The 23,580-nt window shown below is 41.7% G+C and overlaps 1 protein-coding gene across 2 annotated transcripts; it reads left to right on the top strand.

The window, feature by feature from the left end:
* The first annotated feature begins 168 nt into the window (after nt 1–168).
* Nucleotides 169–16,658, top strand: DCLRE1A (DNA cross-link repair 1A). 2 transcript variants are annotated; one of them, XM_082765188.1, is made up of 10 exons: nt 169–780; nt 2,221–3,894; nt 5,819–5,952; nt 6,751–6,869; nt 8,581–8,724; nt 9,640–9,785; nt 11,389–11,543; nt 15,218–15,359; nt 16,039–16,238; nt 16,481–16,658. In XM_082765188.1, exons 1-9 carry the CDS (start codon nt 366–368, stop codon nt 16,203–16,205), a joined length of 3,096 nt encoding a protein of 1,031 aa, XP_082621314.1. In that variant the 5' UTR covers nt 169–365; the 3' UTR covers nt 16,206–16,238; nt 16,481–16,658. The 2 variants fall into 2 exon arrangements, with proteins under 2 accessions (XP_082621314.1, XP_082621315.1); XM_082765189.1 differs by lacking the exons at nt 15,218–15,359; nt 16,039–16,238; nt 16,481–16,658 and adding an exon at nt 11,918–12,316.
* Nucleotides 16,659–23,580: the final 6,922 nt, after the last annotated feature.

The following is a 23,580-nucleotide window of genomic DNA, read 5'->3' on the forward strand; positions in this document are numbered from 1 at the left end:
GGGCGGTGGGATATATATATATATTTTTTTTTTTTTTTTGGGGGGGGGGGCGGGGAATGCTGCGGGAACGGTGACGAAACTGCCGTGGAAAGCCTCGGCGGCCGGAGCCGCTGAGGGGCAATGGCGGCGGCCGGGGCTGAGGGGAGAGAGGGAAGCGGTGGCTGAATCCTGAGGGGCTGAGGGGCCACCGTGCTGATGTCCCCTCACGGGCTGCTGCTGGCTTTGGGGCCCGAGTTGGGGTCGTTAAGATGGAATCGGGGCGCTTGGCTGCCGGGCAGAGGGGAGAGAGGGCGCCTTAGGGGAAGGCGGGCTGGGTTTGTGAGGGGTCCCCTCAGGAGGGCAGGGAGGGGGGGTTGTACGGGGCCATGTCTGAGGAGGCTCTGCTGGAGGAGGACATTTGGGAGTACAGGTCCGTCAGGAAGCGCAAGCGACAGAGCGCTTCGGAGGGGCCCTCGGCTCCTCTGCAGAAAGTAACCGAGGGCAGAGGCAGGCTGAAGAGGAGAAATGGAAATAAAAGAAAATCGGTGGGGAAAAATGGTGCTGTTCAGGAAAGCGAGCCAACATCACGGCCAAACGAGGATCCAGAGGCGAGTAAAGATGACAGCAGCCTGCTCTCCCAGGAGAGCGCGGGCAGCCAGGCAGAGCACGGCACACAGAGCGCGAGGCCGGTGCACGACGGGCACTGTCCCAGCTGCCAGATGCCCTTCGCCTTGCTGCGAGTCCAGACGCCTCGGTGGCACGTTGCCGAGTGTTTGGACACCCCAGGAGCCACTGAAAAAGGTAGGAGTAGGGTAAGAGAAAAGCTCTTCAGGAAGCAGTGTGAAAGCTTCAGTTTTCATAATTGGTTCACAACACGAGATGGTAGCTGGTATGATTTTCAGAAAGTTGTTGGTGATCATCTATTGACATTTTCTTACCAAATTTTCAGCTCTTTGTGAAGAACGTGGAAATCTGATACGAAAATTTCAGAATCTAATCTCAAAACTTTGTGATAGAGATTCATGATGGTTTAGCAAATCCCACTTTTCACTGGCTTGAAGAAATCGAAGGTGAATATTTACCAGCTTAAAATATTAGAATTCCTTTCAATCATTCAGTCAGTGTTCACCAAAAACCTCCTTCAGCTGAGACTTCTCTACTTGTAACACTGAATTTCCTGAAGTATAAATGTTATCCTATATCCATGTTGGTATGGGTATCAACAATAAATGTGTGATTTGTGCGGTTCTCTGAGGACAGCTGTAATCAGAAATCAGTCTATTAGGTTAATTTGCTTGAAACATTAGCCCCGGGTCAAGTATGCTTTAGAAAATTTATCCAGAATTATACATGAATATTCCTGTATTACAAGGTAACACCGTTTGGTTCACAGTTCTGTTCAAGAGGAATAGAGATGGAACCATTCCCATGACTAGTTCCACGTGAGGAAATACAATGTTTATAAATAACTGCAACTTACCTTTTCATATCTTTTTTACTTTCCTTGAAGTTTCTTCAGAACAGTGAAATCTGAGCCCTTATTCCTGATGTTGGCAGCGGTTTTAACTTGAGGCAGATGTGTTAACACCTGATTTCCACCTCTTCCTCCCATAATTAATGGATGAAAAATACTGATTGATTTGCATCTGTCTTTAAATTCTTAAAAGTTAGGCTACCAAACTCAACAAAAATTGCTTTGGGAACAGCCATGTTGTTTTTTTTGCTGGCAAATGGATCCTGAATACTTTTAGGACATAAGTAAATACATGACAATTTTCAAATTTAATATGTAACCTAGCAGACAATTTTAAATGCAGTTTCAGTTTGATTCAGAACCTAGGCTTGGTTTGTTTTGAAACATGTCTTGGCCTTTTCTGGTGCTGGTGCTCTGAGATCATTGCTTGTGCATGACACAATTCAAAACCAGAAGCCATGTAACTACGTTAGCACAGTACTGAAACAGGATGCTGTGCTCTTCTTGTTAGAAGGGTGAATGAATTCAGGCTTAATGCTGTGTTAGTGTCAGCCTTTCAGTTTTAGGTTGGAAACACTCTCATTCTGGCCTCGTCTCTGGAAGATGTGGCAGCTTGAAAATTACTTTTTACTTGTGCCTTCTCTCCTCCAATAGCTGCATTTATAAGAAACAACTAAGTTGTATGCCATGTGTTTTTTATTTTAACGATTATGCCAATAATATATGCAAACATATTAACAGAATTTCTCTTTAAACTGTTTTCATAGAGTGTCCTGATGGCTTACTCTGCACTTCTACCATTCCATCCCACTACAAGCGCTATAGTCATTTCCTACTTGCAGCGAGCAGGGCAGGAGAATATCTGGTAAGCTCTTCGGCACACGCTTTGGAGGGGAAGTCCACATGCTCTACTGCTGCAAAGTCTGGTTGTTTCCCAAGTCATTCAGAAGAAATTTCACAGAATGAGAAACAATCCAATAATGTAAAAAACATCCTAAAATATGAGTGTGCATCAACGGTACAGAGCTCACCACAAAAGAAGACTCTAAATATAACCAGTGAAAGTACTTCCTCTTTTGCACATGCTCAAAACTCTCAACAAACGTTTCAGTTCACACAAACCACAGATAATAGTTGTAAATTTGAATTTTATGACTTTGCGTCCTCTCAAGAAAGTGTTACAGGAGAGGATCTGAGTAGTCAAAAAGATACAAATCAGCCAAGTCTACTACAGTCGAAAGTGGACTTCAGTGACTGTGAAATTTCTTACTCTCCACTGAGTACTTGTGAGGAAAGTGAAGAGGAAACTGACGAAGAGGAGAAAAAAGCAAAAATATCACAAAACAAATTATTCAAAGGCCAGAACTTTGAAGATACAGAATCTGATTCTGTGGAGGTCAAAAAATGCAATGGACTTCTTTTACAGCAGAAGCATCAGTACAAGCATATTGAACAGGGAAATTTTGTATTAAAAAAACAACACTGTGAGGAAGCAAATACATGGAACTGTCAACATTATAGCGGAATAGCTGCTTCTCAGAGTCACGTGAGCAGCAACTTCTGTAATTCAGCATGTGTAGGTAATCAGCATCATCAAGAGGCCCTAGTGGCAGACTCCTCTTTTCCTTTTAGTTGTGAATTATTTGAGGAGGAGGTTCAACAGCCAGGATTGATTTCCTCAGCTGCTGATGCAGGTAACGCAGATTTGAAAGGTAGTGGTGCTTGTGCTTTGGATTCTGTGTGCGTGGGTCTTACAGGTACGCCACTGGTGGCAGTCGGGGAAGGTGCTGGCTCTCCTCTGTCACAAAAAAGTAAGGTTAGGAGGGACCCAAGTAACGGTTTAACTGATCCAGGTAAAATGGCTGCTAGTGCAATTGAAAAAGCTGCTCACCAGGAGAGTTCGCAGTCGGTAGTGAAGAAAGAAGAAAAGCTTAATGCAGCTGATGTATGCTTTCCTAGCCCCGTCTCTAAAACAGTGTCATCTCATCCTTTAGCAAGTGTGAATGCCAAATCCAGTTCTGCCAAAGAACTCAAACAAATGGACATTGGTGTTTTCTTTGGGTTAAAACCCAAAGTAAAAGAGGAAGGTAAGAGAGAGGTGTGTTTGAGTGAGGAAAAGCAGACACCAAGTTCAGGAACTCCCAATGGAAAGAGGCCCAGACAGCAAAAAAGGAAAGCTGAGAGAGAGGTGTGTTTGAGCGAGGAAAAGCAGACACCAAATTCAGGAACTCCCAATGGAAAGAGGCCCAGACAGCAAAAAAGGAAAGCTGAGGGATCTGTGGAGGACGTAGAAGGAGCTGAAGAAAGTTCAAATAAAAATGGAGAGCTGGCAGATGTAACTTCTGGTGGCCGCAGAAAGTGGAGAAAAAAATTTAGAGAATTACCTGCTACAGGTGAAGGAGCAAGAAAAAAACAGTGTCCTTTCTACAAGAAAATACCAGGTGAGAGATAATTACTTCTTTCTGTAGTGATTAACCAATTTGGGTTGGTGTATTGTGTTTTTCCCTAATGTAAGCTTTCAGCGTGTTCGCTCCCCATAGTCATTTAGTGTTGCAGTCTGTAACGAATTTTCCTTCTTCCATCCCAGTCAATGAAGTCTTGTTTGGGTGCAGATAACCAGAAGAAAGTGATGGTAGAACCAGAGTCAGCAGTAGCCTCATCAGTAAAGCACACTGACATAGTCATCTCAGGAAAATGATTTCAGGGACAGACTTTTGCATGTGTTTGACAGAATAAGAAACATGAGGAGTATTTAAAGATTGATACACATTCTTATTTTTTTGGATATATCCCTTATTAATATGTACTTATTTTTTGCCAGTGAAAATAGGGCAGTCAATAACAATTATTTCCTTACAGTAAGTTAAAAAAAAAAAATTTGTTTTATATACGAAGCTCACAAATAGTAAAAATACGAAGTGCTACAAGTATGTAAGCAAAGAAATTAAAACCAAGCAAAAAAATTAGCTCAGAAAAACAGACAGGAGTCCCTCAGTCTTTTCAAGCTAAATACAGAATAATGCATCAGGAACTTTAAAAAACAAACAAAACTTCACATACTCTCAGTTCTGTTTACCACCAAAGGATTTAGTCTTAATAAGGTATCTGAGGAAGCCAAATAGAAATACATCAGTGATTCCGAGTGCCAAGTTGCTGCTTGAGGATTGACCTACAAGTCCGTGTGAGGTTACACCCATATCTTGGGTTCTGTGGGCTGAGAGCATTTCCCATATGTAATAAATGTGAGAAGCAGAGTTCTGTGCTTACAGTGAAATTCTAAAGTTGCTTTGCTATTATCTATATTATTTGGTGTTCTCAATTTTATTACTATACTTCAAGTGTATTTGACTGTGTTTTATATGTTGCTAATGATACTTATCTATCCCCATGGTCTAATATAACTCAGCCTCCCTGATGTTTCGAGTGTGGTACCTCTCAAACAGGTTTTTGTTTGTTTGTATTGTATTGTTTTGGTTTGGTTTGGTTTCAATTAGCAGACCACTATATTTCTTTGGACTTGCAAACACTTGAGGTTTGATCCTCCAGTGAGTAGAAGTATTTCTAGCCCTACTGGAAGATCTGGGAAATTTGCATAACAGACAGTGAAAAATATTTGAGTGCCACCAAATACAGTAGTTCTGTGCAGTATTTGGTGGTTTTACAAAAGTGTAACCCAATGTGCAAGGACCATCTGTCATACATTTACACTTAAAAAATTAGATTTGCAGAGAAGAGAGCTGTCTTTATGCAACACCTTTATGCAAACAGCACCTCACTGAGAACGTGGAATAGCTGCAAGTCGGTCAAGTTTCATCTCAACAAATTTTTTTGAAGACCCCGGATCGCTTATTTGGTAACTAGTAACTTGGTAGCATGTTTTAGGAGGAATATTAACCATAGAGTAATTGAAAAATTACAGTTTGACAAAATGCGTTTTTTGTTTTTTTTTTAAGCTGTCATTCTCCATTTTATCTTGTGTTAGGATGCTGGTATTAGATTTTAATTCACATGAACTTTCAAAAATAATAGCTGAATGCAGATAGATGTTTTCTGTTTGCTTTGCCATCTGTGTAGGATGGCAGCTGAACAACAGATATATGGAAGGCCTTTGAACATATTTGCACTTGGACGCTTTGCTAAATCTTTGTTTTAATGAGATAAAATCTTTTTTGTGACTGTTGACTCATACAAAACATGCTCATCCTTAAATCGTCCCTAAAACTTTATATAGAGTGTAACTGTTCTCCCTTTTCAATTTGGAAGAAATAAATAAAAAAGAATAACATTAAAAATCTAACTAGAAACTTGTTCTGAACTATGCATGTTTACTGACGAGGTTCTTCTGCCTTTTTCCTTCTGCTGTAGGAACTGGTTTTACAGTTGATGCTTTCCAGTATGGAGAAATTGAAGGCTGCACAGCCTATTTCCTCACTCATTTTCACTCTGATCACTATTGCGGGTTGACAAAAAACTTCATGTTTCCAATCTACTGTAACAAGGTAAGGGCTTTCAAGATTAGTGGATGTTATCCAACTATTTGCAACTCTATTTGCTTCTACAGTGGTGAAAATAAATAGAGGACCAGAAGTTCCATTGTTGGGGCAATTAGGCATGGTGGATATTTATAGGGGAACATGGGATCCCCTTGCAAGAAAGCTTTGGGGTGACCTCATTGCAGCTTTTCAGTGCTTAAAGGGAGCTTATAAAAAAGATGGAGAGTGACTTTTTCAGTCAGATAATGACAGGACAAGGGGGAATGGTTTTAAGCTAAAAGACGGGAGATGTGAATTAGAGGTTAGGAGCAAATTCTTTGCTCAGAGAGATGTGAGGCACTGGCATGGGCTGCCCAGAGAAGCTGTGGAGGTGCTGGAGGCCAGGATGGATGGGGCCTTGACCAACCTGATCTAGTGGGTGGCATCCCTGTCCGTGGCAGGGAGGTTGGAACTAGGTCATCTTTAAGGTCCCTTCCAACCCAAACCATTTTGTGATTCTTGCCTAGTCAATCTGTAACAGATGTTTGCTGTGTTGTTCCTCCGTGTTGGCCTCCTCTTGGATTCCAACCCATAACGTGCTGACAGGCTTTCAAAAGTTTATTTGTTTTTTTTTTTTTAAGACAGCTTTTCTTCAGTTTGCTTTTTGAGAGGTGAAATGCTACTGAAAGGCTTGATCACATGCAGGATCTCATAGTTTCTCTCAAAGCCAGGCTGTCTGGCTTTGAGAGCTTTTGTTTCTAAAATAAACAAAGGCTTTTTTTAGATTCTGTTCCTATTCCACATTAAATCCTTTTCTTGTTACAGATAACTGGCAATCTGGTGAAGAGCAAACTTCGAGTCAAAGAGCAGTATGTCCATGTGCTGCCGATGGACACGGAATGTGTCGTGAATGGCATCAAAGTGGTGTTGCTCGATGCCAACCAGTACGTATCACTCCATTGGTTGGATAGAATATTAAAGATAGCTGTACAGAGGCAGTTTTTATTTCTGTAGTTCTTAGGTTTTAGTGCATCTGAAAAAACAAGGGTAGAAATTCTTCAGATACCTGACGTGACTTAGTAATGTGTATTTTCACTTCACAAGAGCATTAGGCATGTAGAAACCTAAATGTATAGCAAGTAGTTAGCTTTTGGAATAGGTGAGTTGTTTTTTAAAATCAAACATAGGCTTTTTTGATAACTCTACCTTATTTTTATTTTTGCTTGCAATGAGTCCATCAGTGTTAACCACACATAGCTCCTTAATTTTTACACTTCTGAGAGCTTGGGATTTTCCAGTGGTCTGGACACTTCAGTTTTTGTTATCTAGCTGGGAACATCCTAGAACTGGTTATCAGATCTGTTAGGTTTCAGCTGAAGATAGTGAGATCTTCAGCTAAAGAAAAATGTGTTCCTTTGGATCCTGAGAGAGACAAAACCTAGCCAACATTTTTAAAATTGAATGATAAAGAAAACCCTGTTGAAATCTGGAGGGGAAAAAAAATATCTACTGGATTTGGTGATAAAGGGTGAGATCTTTGCCCAGCATTGCACTGTCAGTGTGTGGTAATGCTGGATTTAGGGTTCAGTAGCTGCTGGATTCCAGCCTCGTGCTCTTGCCATTCTGTCTCTTGGTACCTTATTTGGCTATGGGCTCGAAGAGAAGTCCTTTTCCTAAACTATATATTGACACACAGCACTGTGTCACAGCTGGTTTGAATATTACTTATCTTAGGCTTTGTTTATAGTTGGAGAGATAAGATTCCATGAAGTCCTTTGAGAACCCTTTCTGGGAATGAAGGAAGCCTTGTTTCTTATGTAATTTGGACACTTTTCATTTTTCCTGTTTGCCTCCTTGATCCCCTGCCTTCAATTTAAAAGGCATGTAAACCTTAGGTACAAAGTTCAACTTCTTGGAGAGTTTACCAATTCTGTCATTTTAGCTCTGATTCATGCCAGTTTTCCTGGTTTCTGAGATTTCATTTACCCTTTACAGATGATTCATGTCCAAAATAGTCCCAGTCTGGTTTTCCAGTCTGCACTTGCCCTTCAAACAGCTTTGGTGAGGAACTGCAGAAGGCGCAGTGGATGCATTGTGGCCAACACAAGAGTTGTATTTGTAACCACTGAATTCTGGATGTTGGATGATGTTTAAAACCTGCAAATAGAGTTTAAAAGGAAATGCTTCAGTAAGTCCTACAGGAATGAAGATACATCTGAAATAATAATGTTTCCCCCAAATAAGAATGCTGCTGCTTTTTGGTGTGCTATTTCTTCTTTAAATCAAGTCTAATAGAATCTCAGAAGTTGCAACTGAGGCAGCATCTTTGTTGTACCTAGAAGAAAGAACATCCCAAAAAGGAAATAATGCTTGATTACTTTATTTTTGGTAATTTTTCTTCTTTCTGTCTCAGCTGAGAACTCAAGGCTACTTTGAGGCAATAAGGATAGCTTTAGGATTCCTTATAAAACAAGAATTTCTAGCTAACTTAGTCAGCATAGTAGCCGTGATTTTAAAATGCTGTTCTGCATCCTTTCATGCCACTGATAATACACTGATAAACAGTGGTTTATCTCTTGTCTTAAGGCACTATAACTATATAGAAACTAACATCGTTTGCATGGTGTTTTCTTGTTTTTTGTTTTTCCTTTCCAGTTGTCCAGGTGCAACAATGATCCTTTTTTGTCTGCCCAGTGGAACTGCTATCCTGCACACAGGAGACTTCAGGGCAGATCCTTCTATGCAGCGCTACCCTGCTTTGCTTGGTCAAAAAGTCCACACCCTTTACCTTGATACCACGTAAGCTGCATTTAACATATATTTTTTCCATATAATCCTCTTTTCACTTTAGTAAAACTTTATGTGAACCACATAAATGTAAGTATAAATGACCTTACTGTTTTAACACTTGTTAGCTAGTGTTATACAGACTTCGGAAAAACATCTGATTTTATATATGTCTGCCTTGTTCATCTCCTATGCTGTTACGTGAGAGATTAAAAGTAGGTGTTGGAAAAGATAGTCAAGTATTTGTTGAGATGACCATCTTATTTATACATGGTATTAAGTTCTGGGTTGCAAAATTTGTACATTAAGTGTTTAACTCTAAAAGTAGAAGATTGTGCAACGTTGCTTTTATGAGTATTCAGCTATATTATGAAAGGGGTCGGGGGAAGAGAGAATTCAGAGAGTGAAAGAATGCCAAATGGTTGTCACTTATCCAGGTTTTCATTAGACCTTTCTGTGACTCATGTATATAAAATTGTTTTTCTGTATATGATGACTAATGCCCAGCTGCAGTCTTTCATTTCTCTTCCATATGTTTCTGCGAATGAATAATGCTTTATGTTATGGTTTGTGTGCATGAGGAAAAATAGACATAAGGACGTAATTAGTACGTGCTGCAAATATCTAGCTTGAAAGAGCACTTGGTATTTATAGAGGAAAAAAAGCTACAGAATTGAGTGGCAGTGTCAGACAAGTGAATGGTTGTAGAGAGAAGACTGATATACTGAGTGTAAATTTTATTCCAATAATTTTATCTGAACACTTCAGTGGTTTCTAATAGATTTTAAGTAGACTGAAGTTATATTTCAGAATAACATCTTTGTCATTACTTTGTGTAAGTGTGCATGCAAGTTGGAGGTCCTTCTTGGTAAATTCAGATTTTTTCCATTTAGTGTAATGAACTGGTGTCTTGTTTCCATGCCCCAGGTACTGTAGTCCTGAATACACTTTCCCTTCTCAACAAGAAGTTATCCAGTTTGCTGTCAATACTGCCTTTGAGACAGTGACTTTAAACCCGCGTACTCTAGTTGTCTGTGGCACTTATTCCATTGGAAAAGAAAAAGTTTTTTTAGGTATGTAAAAAACCTGTAACTGATCAAATAACTAAATGTCTAAATCAGTGTTAATGACTTTTTCTTGAAAAACATAAATGGTCCCTTAGTCTTAATAATCAGATGTTGCATTAAGAAATCAAACAGATTTAATAATCCTACTGCTAGTTCTTTATTTTTCTCATCAGTAAGTTTAAACTTTTTGATAGAAGTGTTTTTTTGCCATTTTCACAACCACCACCCCCCACACACATATGAGAATACACATTTGAATACCACGTGAATTAACCCGTTCAATTGAAAAGGGCTAAAGACAACTTAAAAGCATAAATGACATTTTCAGTTTTAATAATTTTATTCTGTCAAGAGAGCATGGGGATGTAGTTATTCTTCAACTTCTATTATTGCTAACAGTTTTTCCTTCCAGGTTTACATTATGCATTTTCATGAATACGTATAGTAATCAGTTTTAATGAAATCTGTTTTAACACAGCATTCCCCAAACCAAAACACATCTTTTCTGTCTTAATGAAAATCTTGTATGCTATGCTTCACTCAGTTACAGTGTTAGAAAACAAATTGATTGCCCAGATGTATACCCTGGAGCAGGCAGCTGTGTACCATTTGTGATTTGAGTATATTTGAAGTCATCAATACAAGAATTTCACACTGAAATTTAGTTTATTTACATTGTTTGTAGCATATTCCAAAAACTAAGTGTTTCTGGCTTATTTGAAATAAATAACAATTCACCCCACTAACATTTTACCAAAGAAATATGACTTAGAACTTATCAAAGTGCTTCTATTCTCCTTCTCTTTCCAGTTGTCATACTAAATAATGGTACTAAAAAATCTGTTTTTTGTGTGTTTTTTTTTTTTGTTTGTTTGTTTTTTTTAAACAGCCATTACAGATCTTAATTTTAGGATATGAAATACCATTCATCTTGTTGAATATGGATTTTTTTTTTTCAATATTAAAAATAATTGTAGAATCATAGAGTATCCTGAGTTTGAAGGGACCCACAAGGATCATCAGCTCCAACTCCTGGGTCTGCATGAGACCACCCAGAAAATCAGACTCTATGTCTGAGAGCGTTGTCCAAACACTGCTTGACCTCCATCCATCAATCTCAGTGCAATGCCCACTGCCCTGGGGAGCCTGTTCCAGTGCCCGAGCACCCTCTGGGTGCAGACCCTTTCCCTAACCCCCAGCCTGACCCTCCCCTGTCCCAGCTCCATGCCGTTCCCTCGGGTCCTGTCGCTGTCCCCAGAGAGCAGAGCTCAGCGCCTGCCCCTCCGCTCCCTGTGAGGGAGCTGCAGGCCGCCATGAGGCCTCCCCTCAGCCTGCTCTGCTCGGGGCTGAGCAAACCAAGGGACCTCAGCTGCTCTTCACACATCTTGCCCTTTAGGCCCTTCTCCATCTCCGTAACGCTCCTTTGGGCACTCTAACACTTTTATGTCCTTTCTATACTGTGGTGCCTAAACCTGCACACACCACTTGCAGTGATAATTCAGTACAGTAACTAGGAATGTCTCCAAAACAAGTAACAAAATAACTCTTACTTTATATTTTTTTCTGTGTGTTTGGTTGTTTATTATTTTTTTTCCAATTAATCCTAAAGCAATTGCTGAAGTTCTGGGCTCGAAAGCAAGCATGTCCCGTGATAAATACAAAACGCTGCAGTGCTTGGAGTCAGCAGCTGTTAATTCCCTCATCAGTGTGGACTGGGCTGGTACTTTGCTTCACATTCTTCCCATGATGCAAATTACTTTTAAGGTAAGTTCTGAAAATATACTCTGTTAACAGTTAACTTGCTAGCTAATCTTACTGTTCCTCCCAGCCAGTGTTGTTTGGTGCTTTTTACCCTCTTGTCAGATCATATTCATTTAGTAGAGTTTTGACATACTGCAATACATTGAAAATGAAATGCAATTAAGCATTAATAAATGTCTCCAAACGTGATGCACGGAAAGTGTAACTTCAGTACAGTGCTTGTACAAGATAAGGTAAGGTTTGTTCAAAGGCTGGCTCTTTGCAGGCCTTTTTGAAGTAGGTTTATGTAATGACTGCAGGATCTATTCTATTAGCAATTAATATATTTTGACATTGAGTCCCTGTTTTGAGCCTGTCTTTTACTTTGTGTGATGTAGGAGAAGACCAGAAGGATTTTCTGGCTGAGACTTCCTCTGTTTTGAGGCAGCCCACGAGAATTTCCGAATTTCAGCCTAGGGTTCTCCATGTTCATCTCTCAGGTCAATTTCCTTGGATTTACAATCATTCTTTCATCTGTTAAAAGAAAATGCTTTCTGCTCTGGTGCTGAAGAATGTGAATATGGATACTTGGGGATACACATGGGAATACAGATATTGGAAAATCAGCGAAAAGCCCTCCATAAACAAATGCACTCAGTAAATGAATTGAAGGACACTTCATACATACACGTGCTTTGGTTTTTCCACATGCAGGAATCTTCTTTTATTTGTAGCAAAAGCAAGTAAAGCAGTTTTTGTTTAAGACATTATTTCTTCTTAGATGACTTTAAATACACATTTCAGTCAAGAGATTTGAGACAGTAGGATTTTCTTGTTGAAAGTTTTTGTGGGGATTTCTTAGTTAGGAAAGGTGACAAATCCCTGGGGGGAAAAGGTGTTTCTAAGTAGACCACAAAATACAGAATGACAATAAGGCAAAGCAGCAGGCTCTACTTTAAAGGTAACCTGAAAGACAGAGAAACAGTGGTCACTTAGGCCTTACAAACTTGGATTTATTTTTCTGCTTTAGTGCAGGCCTGCTGTGCCATCCCAAGCAAATTCTTCAGAGCAAGATGGTATTTAGCTGCAGACCCAGTCAAGGTCAGAGTTGACCTAAAAAGGAGAAAAGGAGATGGTGTGATTTGGACAGGAGCTCCAGGAAAAAGAACTTAGTGTTTCAGCATTCTAAGTTCTATAATCTTTTCGGTGGTGAGACAGGAAATGAGTGATAGGAATATACATGGATATTTTTTTAACGTGTTGTCTTAATAAATAGTGCTATATGTTAGTTTCTTCTGCAGCTTTTTGGCTTGTTACACAATTCTGCTGCTGCATCCCAGTGTGTGCGGCGTACTCACATAGTTGGACTTTTTTGGGCAGAGGGCGTGATTATACCACAAGGATGTCTTACGCAGCGTTACTTGTCAGGGTGAGGCAGTTGTATCGTGTGCAGGGGCTTATCTCTGAGTGGGGATTCTGGACAAATTGACAGCGTGCCAGAAGCGATGCCTGGACCCTGCAAAGGGCCGGGAAGGGCTAAAGGCAAAGAGGTTCAGAGGACAGAGATGGGGGGCCTGGGGTACCAGCTATGGTCCTCTGCACTGGGACTTTCGCTTCATTTGTGAAGTTGTTTGAATTTGGTCTCACCCTCTTGTTAATAAGTTTGTGTTCATGTGAAGAAGGCAGCCGAGTGGTCTTCCAGAGGCTGAGCTGATGAGGCCAGTAACTAGGTGTGAATGCCCTGGTGAAATGTAGTATCAATAAAATGTGAGAATGATAAGTGCTTAAAGATGAGTTCCCATCGCCTTTCATCTTATTTCTGTTCCAGTAGCATCAGTAAACATGAACTCAATATTTTAAGGATAAATTAGCTGATGAAGTACTGCTGATTTCAGCAACACTAGATAACAGCCTGTCATGGCGATTGAAGGAGGCTGATTTAGCAGTAAAATGTATTTTCCATTTTAAAAGGATGAAGGTTTAGGATAGTGTTGGCCAAAGAAATAAAAGAAGAGATTGGAATGTGTATTTAAAGTGAACTTGTTATGAGCAAACACTGTAGTCATTTGTTTTGTGGAAAGAGGCCGTCTTTTCTACAGTGCTTGTGTGTTTCTCTTGAAACAAAAACAACATTTTATAAGTCAAAAGTTGGGACTTCTGCCACTTGAATATAGAGTGGAAGATTTCCAGAGGACTGGGGTCTTCAGGTCCATGCACCTCCTTCACGTTGCTTGGCTCCGTAATGTCATTCAATGAAAATTGAGGGGAGATGTTGAGAAGTATCTGTGATTGAAATGCACAAATTGTTTTTGATGGGATTGAAATTGCATCCTTAGTGTGAATGTAGCACACTTGATTTATAACAAAAATTGAGAACAAATTAGCACTGGTTACTATCATAATCGTTGTGTTTGAAGTACTGGATCTCAGTCAGGCAAGGGGAGGCAATACAGTTTTTGTGAATTGTTGCCTTAAGCCCTGTCAGTCTTCTTAAATGAAGTGTGAAGAAGCAGGCTGCTGCAGTTATATTTGTAATCTAGTGAAGATTGGACTTCTGCAGTGCATTAAGAGCCGTGGAGGCTGGCCCTGATTCCTGCTGCAAGCGTGTTGTAGTAGGGTTTTTTGTAAGTCTTTCACGTGCCCAGATTGATGGGTTCTGTGTGTTGCTACTGGGCATGGTACTGAAGGTGCTGCTAAATGCAGCAGTGTCGCAGGCAGCTTTCCACTTCCCTCTGTAATGATTTTCAAGTGTCTGGCAGGGTGGTTAGTGGTTAGCGTTCTGTCACAGCCTCCCCATCTCCACCCCCCTCCCCTTTTTTATTCAGCAGTGTTTCTTTTTTGTATTCCTCTTCCTGCTGCTGCTGTGAAGTTTATGATTTTGAGTTCTAAAATCTCATAAGTCTTTCAAATGAAGAATATGCCTTTAAGGTTTTATACAGGACACATGAAATTGATTTTCTGCTTTTGGTTTGAAATAATACTGACTTCACTTTATCCAGGAATAGGATTGTACATTCCTTATACTTCTCTCTCATCTTGTTCCTGATCCTAGCTTAAACAACATCGAAGGCTAACTTAGCCAACTTGGAAACTATTTAAATTTCAATTTATTTTATTTTATTTTTTTCTTAAGAGTGAAGAGATGAGAGCTAGTTTCCTTCCTACCATGACTGTAGACATGATAAAGCACAGTTAGTTGTCAGAGCAATACTCTACTTGTGCACTGGCTTGCTGTAATTTTTTGGGTAGTTTACTTAATCTTTGAGTGCTTCTGGAAACAGATAGCAAGATGTCAGTGGTACTTTAAATTAACCAGATGATTTTGCACTGAAGCTGGCTTTTACTTTCTTTTATCAGAACTCAGCTGCAAGAGTGCTGACCTCCAGCTGAGCGAAGGAAATGAATAGCTTGGGGGCAAGATATACAAGATGTAATTATGCCTCGTGTTCTGATTTGTATTGCGTAGCTATTAATATGCGCTTATTCAGATGAAGCAGTTGAGATCCTAACGTACAAGGTGTTCTGCAAATTTAAATATTTATCATTATTAATTTGAAGGCAGGTGGTATTTAAAAGAAAAAAGTTCTTATTCATGAAAAAATAAAATTTAGTCTGAGGTGTCTCCGTCATAAAATCTCCAATATTTAGACTAAAGAGGCGTTTAATGGGACTCGGTATGTGCTATATTCTTTTAACAGGGCTTGCAAGACCACTTAAATAAGTTTTCTGAGAATTTTGATCAAGTTCTGGCTTTCAAACCTACTGGATGGACCTACTCTGATTCATGCCTTTCTCTGCTGGATATCAAGCCTCAGACGAGAGGAAGGATCACCATTTATGGTATAAGTGTGGTAACGATTCAGTGCATCTGGTTGTGTGAATGATTTTCTTATTTTTTGTTCTGGAAACTCCAACTGTTCATTGTAACTAACGTTTTTTTCTGATAAATTGTTGAGAAACTGAACAGATGGATCTCTCCAGGAGAAGAGTAATCGAGGACACTGTAAATGTAGATTTTTATGTACATTTTGCTCATGTCCTCCTCTTGCAAACAAAGGTTCTTATATGGTATTGCAGAAACTTCAAGGATGAAATCTTGGCCCTAGTGATGCTGGTGGCAGTGCAGTTCCAGAGCCAAGATTATTTCATCCCATACCATACCTCACTCCTACAGTGGGGAGACTGGGGATCTTCTTCTCCCTCTCATTTCTTATCAGTGGATGGAGTTGAATCTCTTAAAAACTTTAAGGTTCATTTAATTGAATGTTAGATACAGCTCATTTTGCACAGATGATTGATTTGGTAACATAATGCAAGGTAACTTTACCAGAAATGAAATCTGGATTTTTCCTTTTACCTTAGCTATATGATTTAAATCTCCAGTTTGATTTTTTATTTATTTATTTATTTAATTTATTTATTTTTAATAATTCGAGTTCTTCTGAGCTGAAAGTTTGCAAAAGTATTTTGGCAAGAAGTTAAGTGGACTGACAGATCTCTCTGATTTGCTTTATTTCAGGTATTCCTTATAGTGAACACAGCAGTTACCTGGAAATGAAGCGTTTTGTTCAATGGTTGAAGCCACAGAAAATCATCCCCACTGTAAATGTTGGTGACTGGAGAGCCAGAAGCTTGATGGAAAAGCATTTTAGAGACTGGATGACTGAGGGCAGTGGACATAAATAACTATAAATAACATATATGTATGTCTCAAAAGAGGTAGGCTGAAGGGGAAACAGAGTTCTGTGAAATTGTGTTTAATTTCTCCTTTTTCCTTGGATCTCTGTTTGGGAAGGACTATGCTGCTATTCTTCTGAGAGAGATGGATTTGGAGTGGGGGGGAAAGAGCACCTTTTTTTCTGATGAAATATTAAGTTATGGGAAAATGAATTAGTAACTTGTTTGCAAATGCATGTTTCAGGTTATTCAAATTAACTTCTTTTTCCCATTCTTTTCCTCAGATTTTGGAGATGCCTACATGTACAATGCTGGGAGTGAAACCACCTCCAGGTTCATCATTTTGGAAAATAATTTATTGTAATAAATACATACTTAGAAGAATGAATTTTATAAAAGATATTGCTACCTACATTCTACTCAAGACTTTCTATGTTTTTGCTTTTTTAAATAAAGAACCTCCATGAAGCCTGTGTGTTCTTTCTAAGAGCAAAGTACGTTTCTTTTCAGTACTGTAGTTGCTAATCTGAGAAAACCCTTTAATGCTTTCCATAAATGTTCCATATATGTTGCTTGTGTTGCCCTTGTAGTGCAAACTCTCAACACATGGTCAAAGCACAGAAGTGCTTCCTCTTCCTGTAGTACAGAGCTTCTGGGTTTGCAGGGTTGTATGTACAGGTCTGTCACTTGAATTCTGGAAAAACAAGAAAGGCAAATAGCAGTGCTGCCAACAGAAAACTGAGTTTCACTTTGCGTTTTCCTCCTGATTCCTGACAGGTTCTTGGTGCTGCTTTTTCTGTATCTACTTAGTATTTTTTATACTGAAGTTGCATGCAGGCACACTAGTATAATTTTAAGCACTAATATAAAAATAATGCCAAAGTTTCAGGACTTAAGAATTTGGATGATGCATAAAGAACTATCCTTCAACTCCCTGGAATGGCTAATCTGGAATTTTCAATGCCTTTTTTTTGTCAGGAAAATGTTTATTTAATGATCAGTGTAAGTATAAACAGATCCGTGTCTTTGAATGATGTGCTCTGTACTGTGATATCACTTTTTATCTTCTCGGAGAAATAACCATGCAACACTGACAGAAAAATATTCTTACACTGATTCACAGTTCTGTCAGTACGTTCACTGAAATACGACATTGTTAAATGGTTCTGCTTAAATAAGGCAATTAAAGGCATCTGAAGTTTTTATCCTACATAATGCATTATGCTTGCTCCCCTTATCACAAGAACTGTTCACTATCTTGGATTTGGCATACCCATTTCTACAATTCCACTCCCTCTTGGAGTAGGTGTGTTAAAAAATTATCTGTTAAAAATCTTGCAGCTACTGAGCCTGAATTACTGTCTTATGTGTACAAGTAGGAGCAAATTTGAGGGTACAGCTTGGCAGGTGAATGCGTATAACAGTTCAATCATTTAGGAATTGTTCGTGGCTTGGGGCTCCTGTGTCTTCTTCTTGACTTGTTTTGCACAAAGTATGAGGTGCTGGAGTAATCACACTGAGGTCAAAATGGTAATTGCATCTCTGACATCTTCTTGCTTCCATAATTGCATTTTCAGGAATGAATATCCCTACAGAGAATGAGTGTGTGCGTGGGCTCTGACCATGCTGGTGCGGTTGCAGGTTTGCAGCTCAATTAGTGAGCCTTTATGCAAATAGTAGCAGGGAACCAAAATAAACTGGCTTTCACTGCAGATGGTAGGTGCGAGACACCTGTTGCCTCACGGTGGCTCTACCTCATGCTATCAGATTCTACGCTGTTATCTAGAGTAAAGGGTTGTGTGGGTGTGTGTTTTTTTGGGGGGGAGGGAGAGGCAGGGGGACTAAAGCAAACTTATTTCTGGAACTAACCACAAAAATATGTCTTGGAAGACGCTGACATCGACATCTACGAGATTGACTCAGTTAATATTGTTCTGATTTGGAACAGATGCTGATAGGCTCACAAAGCAAAAGCAGAAGAGGAATGGCTTTTGTACCAGATTCCTTTTTAGTCTTTATGTACTGGAGTCTGTTTTCAGTTGTCTGCTCTGCTGTAGGTATTGGTGCATCAGCCCTCTGATTGCTTTCATTCCTCCTTTCTGGTTTGTATTTGTACTTCTACCAGCTGTTTTTCGAGGGTAGCCTTGAATTCTGCAGCATTTCATCCTCCTTCATGTTAGGCGTGCTCCATGTTACCATTTACTTGGCCTCCTTCATATGGAAAAAAAAAAGTCTTCTCAGAATCCAAACTCAGGAAAGAAAGTGTGGTTTTTATTCTCCATATTGTAAAGGAAGAATATTAATAACAGGATTAGATTTCTTAGATTGCCAAGAAGAGCGGAGCAACAGATGTGGAAAACCATTTAATTAAACAAGATTTTTGTGGGAAGATTTATTGCAGGGCCTTTTCTCTCTCCTTTCCTAGATCGTTCCTTGGGCATGCTCTCTGATCGCAGCTGATGAAGTCCTGTAGGGGGCACAGATCTATGATAAACCTTATTTCAGAGTTGTTGCTCAAGTGTAATTAAGTAGGACATGGGAAGTAGCTCCACTTTTCCTAATGATGGAGAAAATGTTTCCTGTCTTTTGGTAATGTTGACATTAGGGATATATGATTGGAGTGAAAAAAATATATATTATTTTGGTTACAAGTGTTCACTCTAACTGAGGATACCACTTTTTCAAAGTCAATAGGCTGGAGGTTATTTGGGCTTTGTTACAGCAAGACTTGACCCGAGTCCCCCGTGCAGGGGATAGATGAGGCAGGCTCTGTACTTACCTCCACATCAAATGAGTGTCACATGTCAAATAACAGATTTTTCTAAAGTAAGATGGGCTTGTGAACACCCTGGATCTTCTTCTAATTTATTAAGTGCTGACAGACTTGGGGCAGAAGGCAAAGCAGGCAAAAGGGCAGCTGTAACCTCCTCAATCAGTGCCCACTCTAAAGAATCACTTTGTATTTCCCATCAGGACTCCCTGCTCTGATTACATATCACCCCAATAGGCAGATAAATGAGCTAAAAGCAACGCTGTTTGAAAAGGGCAGCAGGAGGGGAAAGGGGAGAGGAGGAGAGCAACGTGCTCAATGAGCTGAGTCAGGCAGTGGGGCTCAGACGGGCTGTGAGAAGCAAATATCACAGAGGAGGGCTGGGTGCTTTCCACGCACACCTTGCTGCCCACGGGCACGCTGCCTGCAGGCTTCCACACTTCAAAGGGGAGCCACCACCACCTACCTGTGTGAAGCCAAGAAGTCCCAAGGGCCCAGAGGAGGATTCCTCCAGCTGGTTTGTCTGCTCTGAGATCACCAGGGAACAGAAGCAGAGAAATGCTGAGGTTTGTATGTGAACAGGAGCTCATTGCATAAGTGAGCTTGGGACCAACTCACTGCATTCAGCACAGAGCGTGAGATGCTGGTAGGTTGAGAATGAGACCCTAAATCCCTGGCCAGCACAGCCACTGCAGGCTCGTGCTTGCTTTCAGGCAGAGGGGTGCTGCACGGGTGGACCATTTCTGCTGCAGAAGCCTGGGAAGCCTTGTGTGGAGCAGCAGCCTGCAAAGGCAGAGCCCGCACTGCCTGGGTGCCTTTCCTGGTTCCACTTTCCCTGAACCCTTACCCACTGTTGTACAGTGGCACCTCGTTATCGAATCTCCAGCAAATACTTTGGCAGGGAAGGGTCTTTTCCACTCGGTCACATTTACATGTGCCATGGTATCTCCGGGCAGATAGCATCCTGTTTGTGCCAGTTTCCAGCAAGTGCTTATATAAAACAGTTTTTAAAAACCCTAAGTTTTCCCATTTTGCATTTGAATTTAACTTTATTCACCTTTCCTTCTGTACGCTGTATTGGTTGCTATGGATAGAAGCGGAGAAGGTGCACCATTTCAGGTGATAGAAGAGAAAAAGATACGAGTAGTGCATGTGAGGACAAGGTGACACGAGGACACAAATGCAAACAGGGTGACATCGGAGCTGAGTTCAGCAAGATCAGGGCTGGTGATGAGGTTCTGCTCGCGCTGCCTCCTGCCCCTCCTGGCTGCCCACCAGCATTCGTGCAGGGAGACGCTGCTTTTGGTGAACCGTGTTGCGAGAAGCAAACCTTGTATTTTCTGGTTGGATCTGCTAACCAGGGAGCTGCACCTGAAATCCAGTCCTCTGTGCTGCTTCCCAGGCCGAGGGAGTGAGCTCTGGGGCACAACAAGAACATGGTTTTCCTCTAGCTCCTTCATGGTCACTCACGGAAGAGGTAGCGCCTCCCAGCAGGGCCCATGAGGCAGTGACTAACAGCCTGGGGAGGCTGAAATGAGGCCCTGAGTGGTGGGCAGGGACACTGGGGGCTGCCGGGGCCTCTGGAGAGACAAATGTCTCCAGCAGGGTGTAAATGTGCCTGGATTTCTGCCGCGTAACAGTGAGCCCTCCGATTTTGACAGCAGAGACAAGAGGAGAGGGGTGAGGGTGGTACGGCAGTGGGGCACTGCCTGATGGCTCGTTAAGCAACGGCTAACTACCAAACTGCCCAAACAGAGGGACAGGGTGGGGGAGCAGGCCATGGCCTGATTTATATCCCTTCTGTCAAATGCCACCTGCATGGAGCTGTCGGTGATCCACTCACTCGTGAGTGAAACCAAAAGGTCCATGAAAGAGCCCAGTGAACCATCAGGCACAGCACGCTCACAAAACATCTTGCCCACCAAGCAACCAAAATCAAGTCATTTCCTTTCTGTTGACAACCCATTTATTTCTTCCTTTTTTCTCCCTCTCCTTTTTAACCCCTTCAGGAGTACTGTTTGCAGTTTGGGATGCTAGCATGCAAGGCAGAGTCCAAGCCAGCAGCAGATACCACGTAGAGAAGGAGCTCAGAGCACCACAGAAAGTTCAGGAAAGGCAGCAAAGGGATCTGGGTGCACCTGGAGCAAACAGGGCAGTGGTGAAGCTTGCCAGAGCAGCCGTGAAATGTGATGCCTAATCAACTGGGGAAATTTCAGGGATTTCACAGCGACAGAACTGAATGGTCAGTGACTTACTTTCCAGTCAATGCCAACAGACGTGGAGGCTCTCATTTCCTGGTTTGGTGCTTTCCAGTGCCCTCCGGGGATGCTTACTCAACGAAGCAGCCTGATTCCTATGCCCCCTGGGGACAGAAAATGCTTTACCTTTGGCTGCTATAAACTTGGCTGCAGCCCCAAGCTGCTGTTTAGGAAGCTCGGGAATGAGCACGAGGAGGTAAAGGTGCGCAAGAGCCGGCCAGGCAGGATGGCCACTCACTGAGATGAGGCTCAGATCATGCCCTCAGGTACACCTCCATCTGCTGTTTTTCTTTTCTTATTCTTTACAGATGTTACAATAGCTCCTCAGACCTGGGACAAAGCAGTTCCATGCCAGAAGCCCAGACACCGGGACCTACCAGAGGTGCAGGAGACTCGCTCCAGCAGAAGCACACCATGGGCGGGGGACACTGCTTACTGGCCCAGGGATGAAGAGGAGATGCACTTCAGGGACCTGGGGTGGTTGGTGTCCCAAACCTGCAAGGGGTCCTGCGAGCAGCCAGACCACTGAAGTAGCATTCAGGAGTTATCCCAGAGGTTCCTGGCCAGCTGGATGCCCAGTAGCCCCTGGACAAGACAATTGCTTATTGACTCTGTTCTGCAGGGGTACACCGTGTTACATTATCCTCCTGTCTTCTTGCTGCAGTGCCAGAATCTCTCCGCACTCTTCCTAGCCTCTTGATCTCCAGCATCAGCAGGACTTAAACAAGACAAGTACAAATGGATGGAAACTCTCAGGGTGCCAGGAGCTGTTGAATTTAGCAATGCTTCATCAGGCTGCCAGAGAGACCGGACACGTATTTACTGTGAGTTACTTTGATGCTTCAGCTGGCCTTGAAGAGCCGGAACTGCCGCTTGTCTGATGCTAGGGAATAACCTTAAACTGTTTTTGGTGTTTTGTATTTTTGTTCTTTTTTCTTTTTTTTTTTTTTTTTCAAATCACCAAATACAACAAAAATGTATTTACAGCAGAGAACTCCACTTTTACTGCCTTTGACTCAATTTTCTCCTACCCCTGTCCCTCTTTCTGTTTATAGTTACTCCTCATGACTCAGTTTTCCTTCCTCCATCTGCGTTCTCCCCCCAGCTACCCTTCCACTGCTGGGAATTTCTTAGAAATGTTACACTACCAGCATTCACCTTTGTTCTCAGAAAAAGGAGCACAAGAACATTGGCTTGGAAGCAGAATGACATCTCTGAGGAATGACACAGGCTTTGGACATCGAATAAAACTGAAGAGGGGCAAATCTGAGGGGAGAAGGCCCGCAGGGCATCTAATCAGTCCAAGGGCATTTAGCATGTAAATGAGGTTGTTTTGGCAAAATATGCCCTGGTGAGGAATATGCCACTGATTAGTAGGGGCTGCAGAAGAGCAAGTGCTTAAAAATATGGGCTCCTCTTGGGTGCAAAAGCTGTGCCACCTTCACAGCTGGCAGTGGTGGTATCCTTCTAACAGCCCTTGGAGGGAAACAAATCATGATTTTGTGCTGGCTTTTTGTAGACACACACAGGAACCAGGAACAGGTATCATGGGAAAGGTTGCAGAGCCAGCAGGAAAAAAAATGGATGTAGCTCTCCTGAAACCCACAGCCACGGCGGTGGTGCTCAGCTGGGCTTCAGGAGGATGTTCTATGGTGTTTCAATGTCCTCTCAGCCTTGAAAAGCCTATAGCTCCCCTCCTCTGTGCTGCAGCTGGGAGTTTCAGGTCAGGTTCCCCAGCCAGGACTATTTGCACAGTCGCTTTGCTTTGCTGGCCGTCAGGGGTCTGCACAGACTGCCTCAGCAGCACAGGCACGGCGGGACGGGTGCTTCACAGAGCACTGGAGCTGCACGCCGCACGGATTTGGGAAGCTCAAGTGCCCAGAAATCCTGGGCAAATGTACAAGATCCTTGCAGTCTGCCAGAACAACATTTCCAGGTGGAGAAGGACATGTCTGAGAAATGCGAACATGTGACGGACTCTTCCAAATGGGTTTCATGGCATACCACTCATAATTCAGTGCTTTTTGCAGAAACACAAAGGCAGACAAGGCACATGTCCTAGCTCTTTCAAGCTTTTTTTTTTTTTTTTTTTTTTTTTTTTTTCCCTTTCTCATTTTTCTTCGGGGATTACAAGAGGTGGAGGTTTAGATTGATTTGTTTTTCTTTTCTGGAGCAAGTGTTTGGGGATTTCACTTTTCAGAGGAACTTCTGCTATGTGGAGAAAGGTCAGAATTTGTGTGTGTGTGTTGTTTTTCCAGTTCCCAGGGCCGCTGGAGACAGGCCTACACTGAGCTGTGGTGGCTCCAGAAAGATGCTGCCTAGAGCAGAGCTCCAGCAGAGGAGGGCTCCCAGGAAG

The sequence above is a fragment of the Aythya marila genome (assembly GCF_965140915.1).
Source record: "Aythya marila genome assembly, chromosome: 7".
Taxonomy (NCBI): Eukaryota; Metazoa; Chordata; class Aves; order Anseriformes; family Anatidae; genus Aythya; species Aythya marila.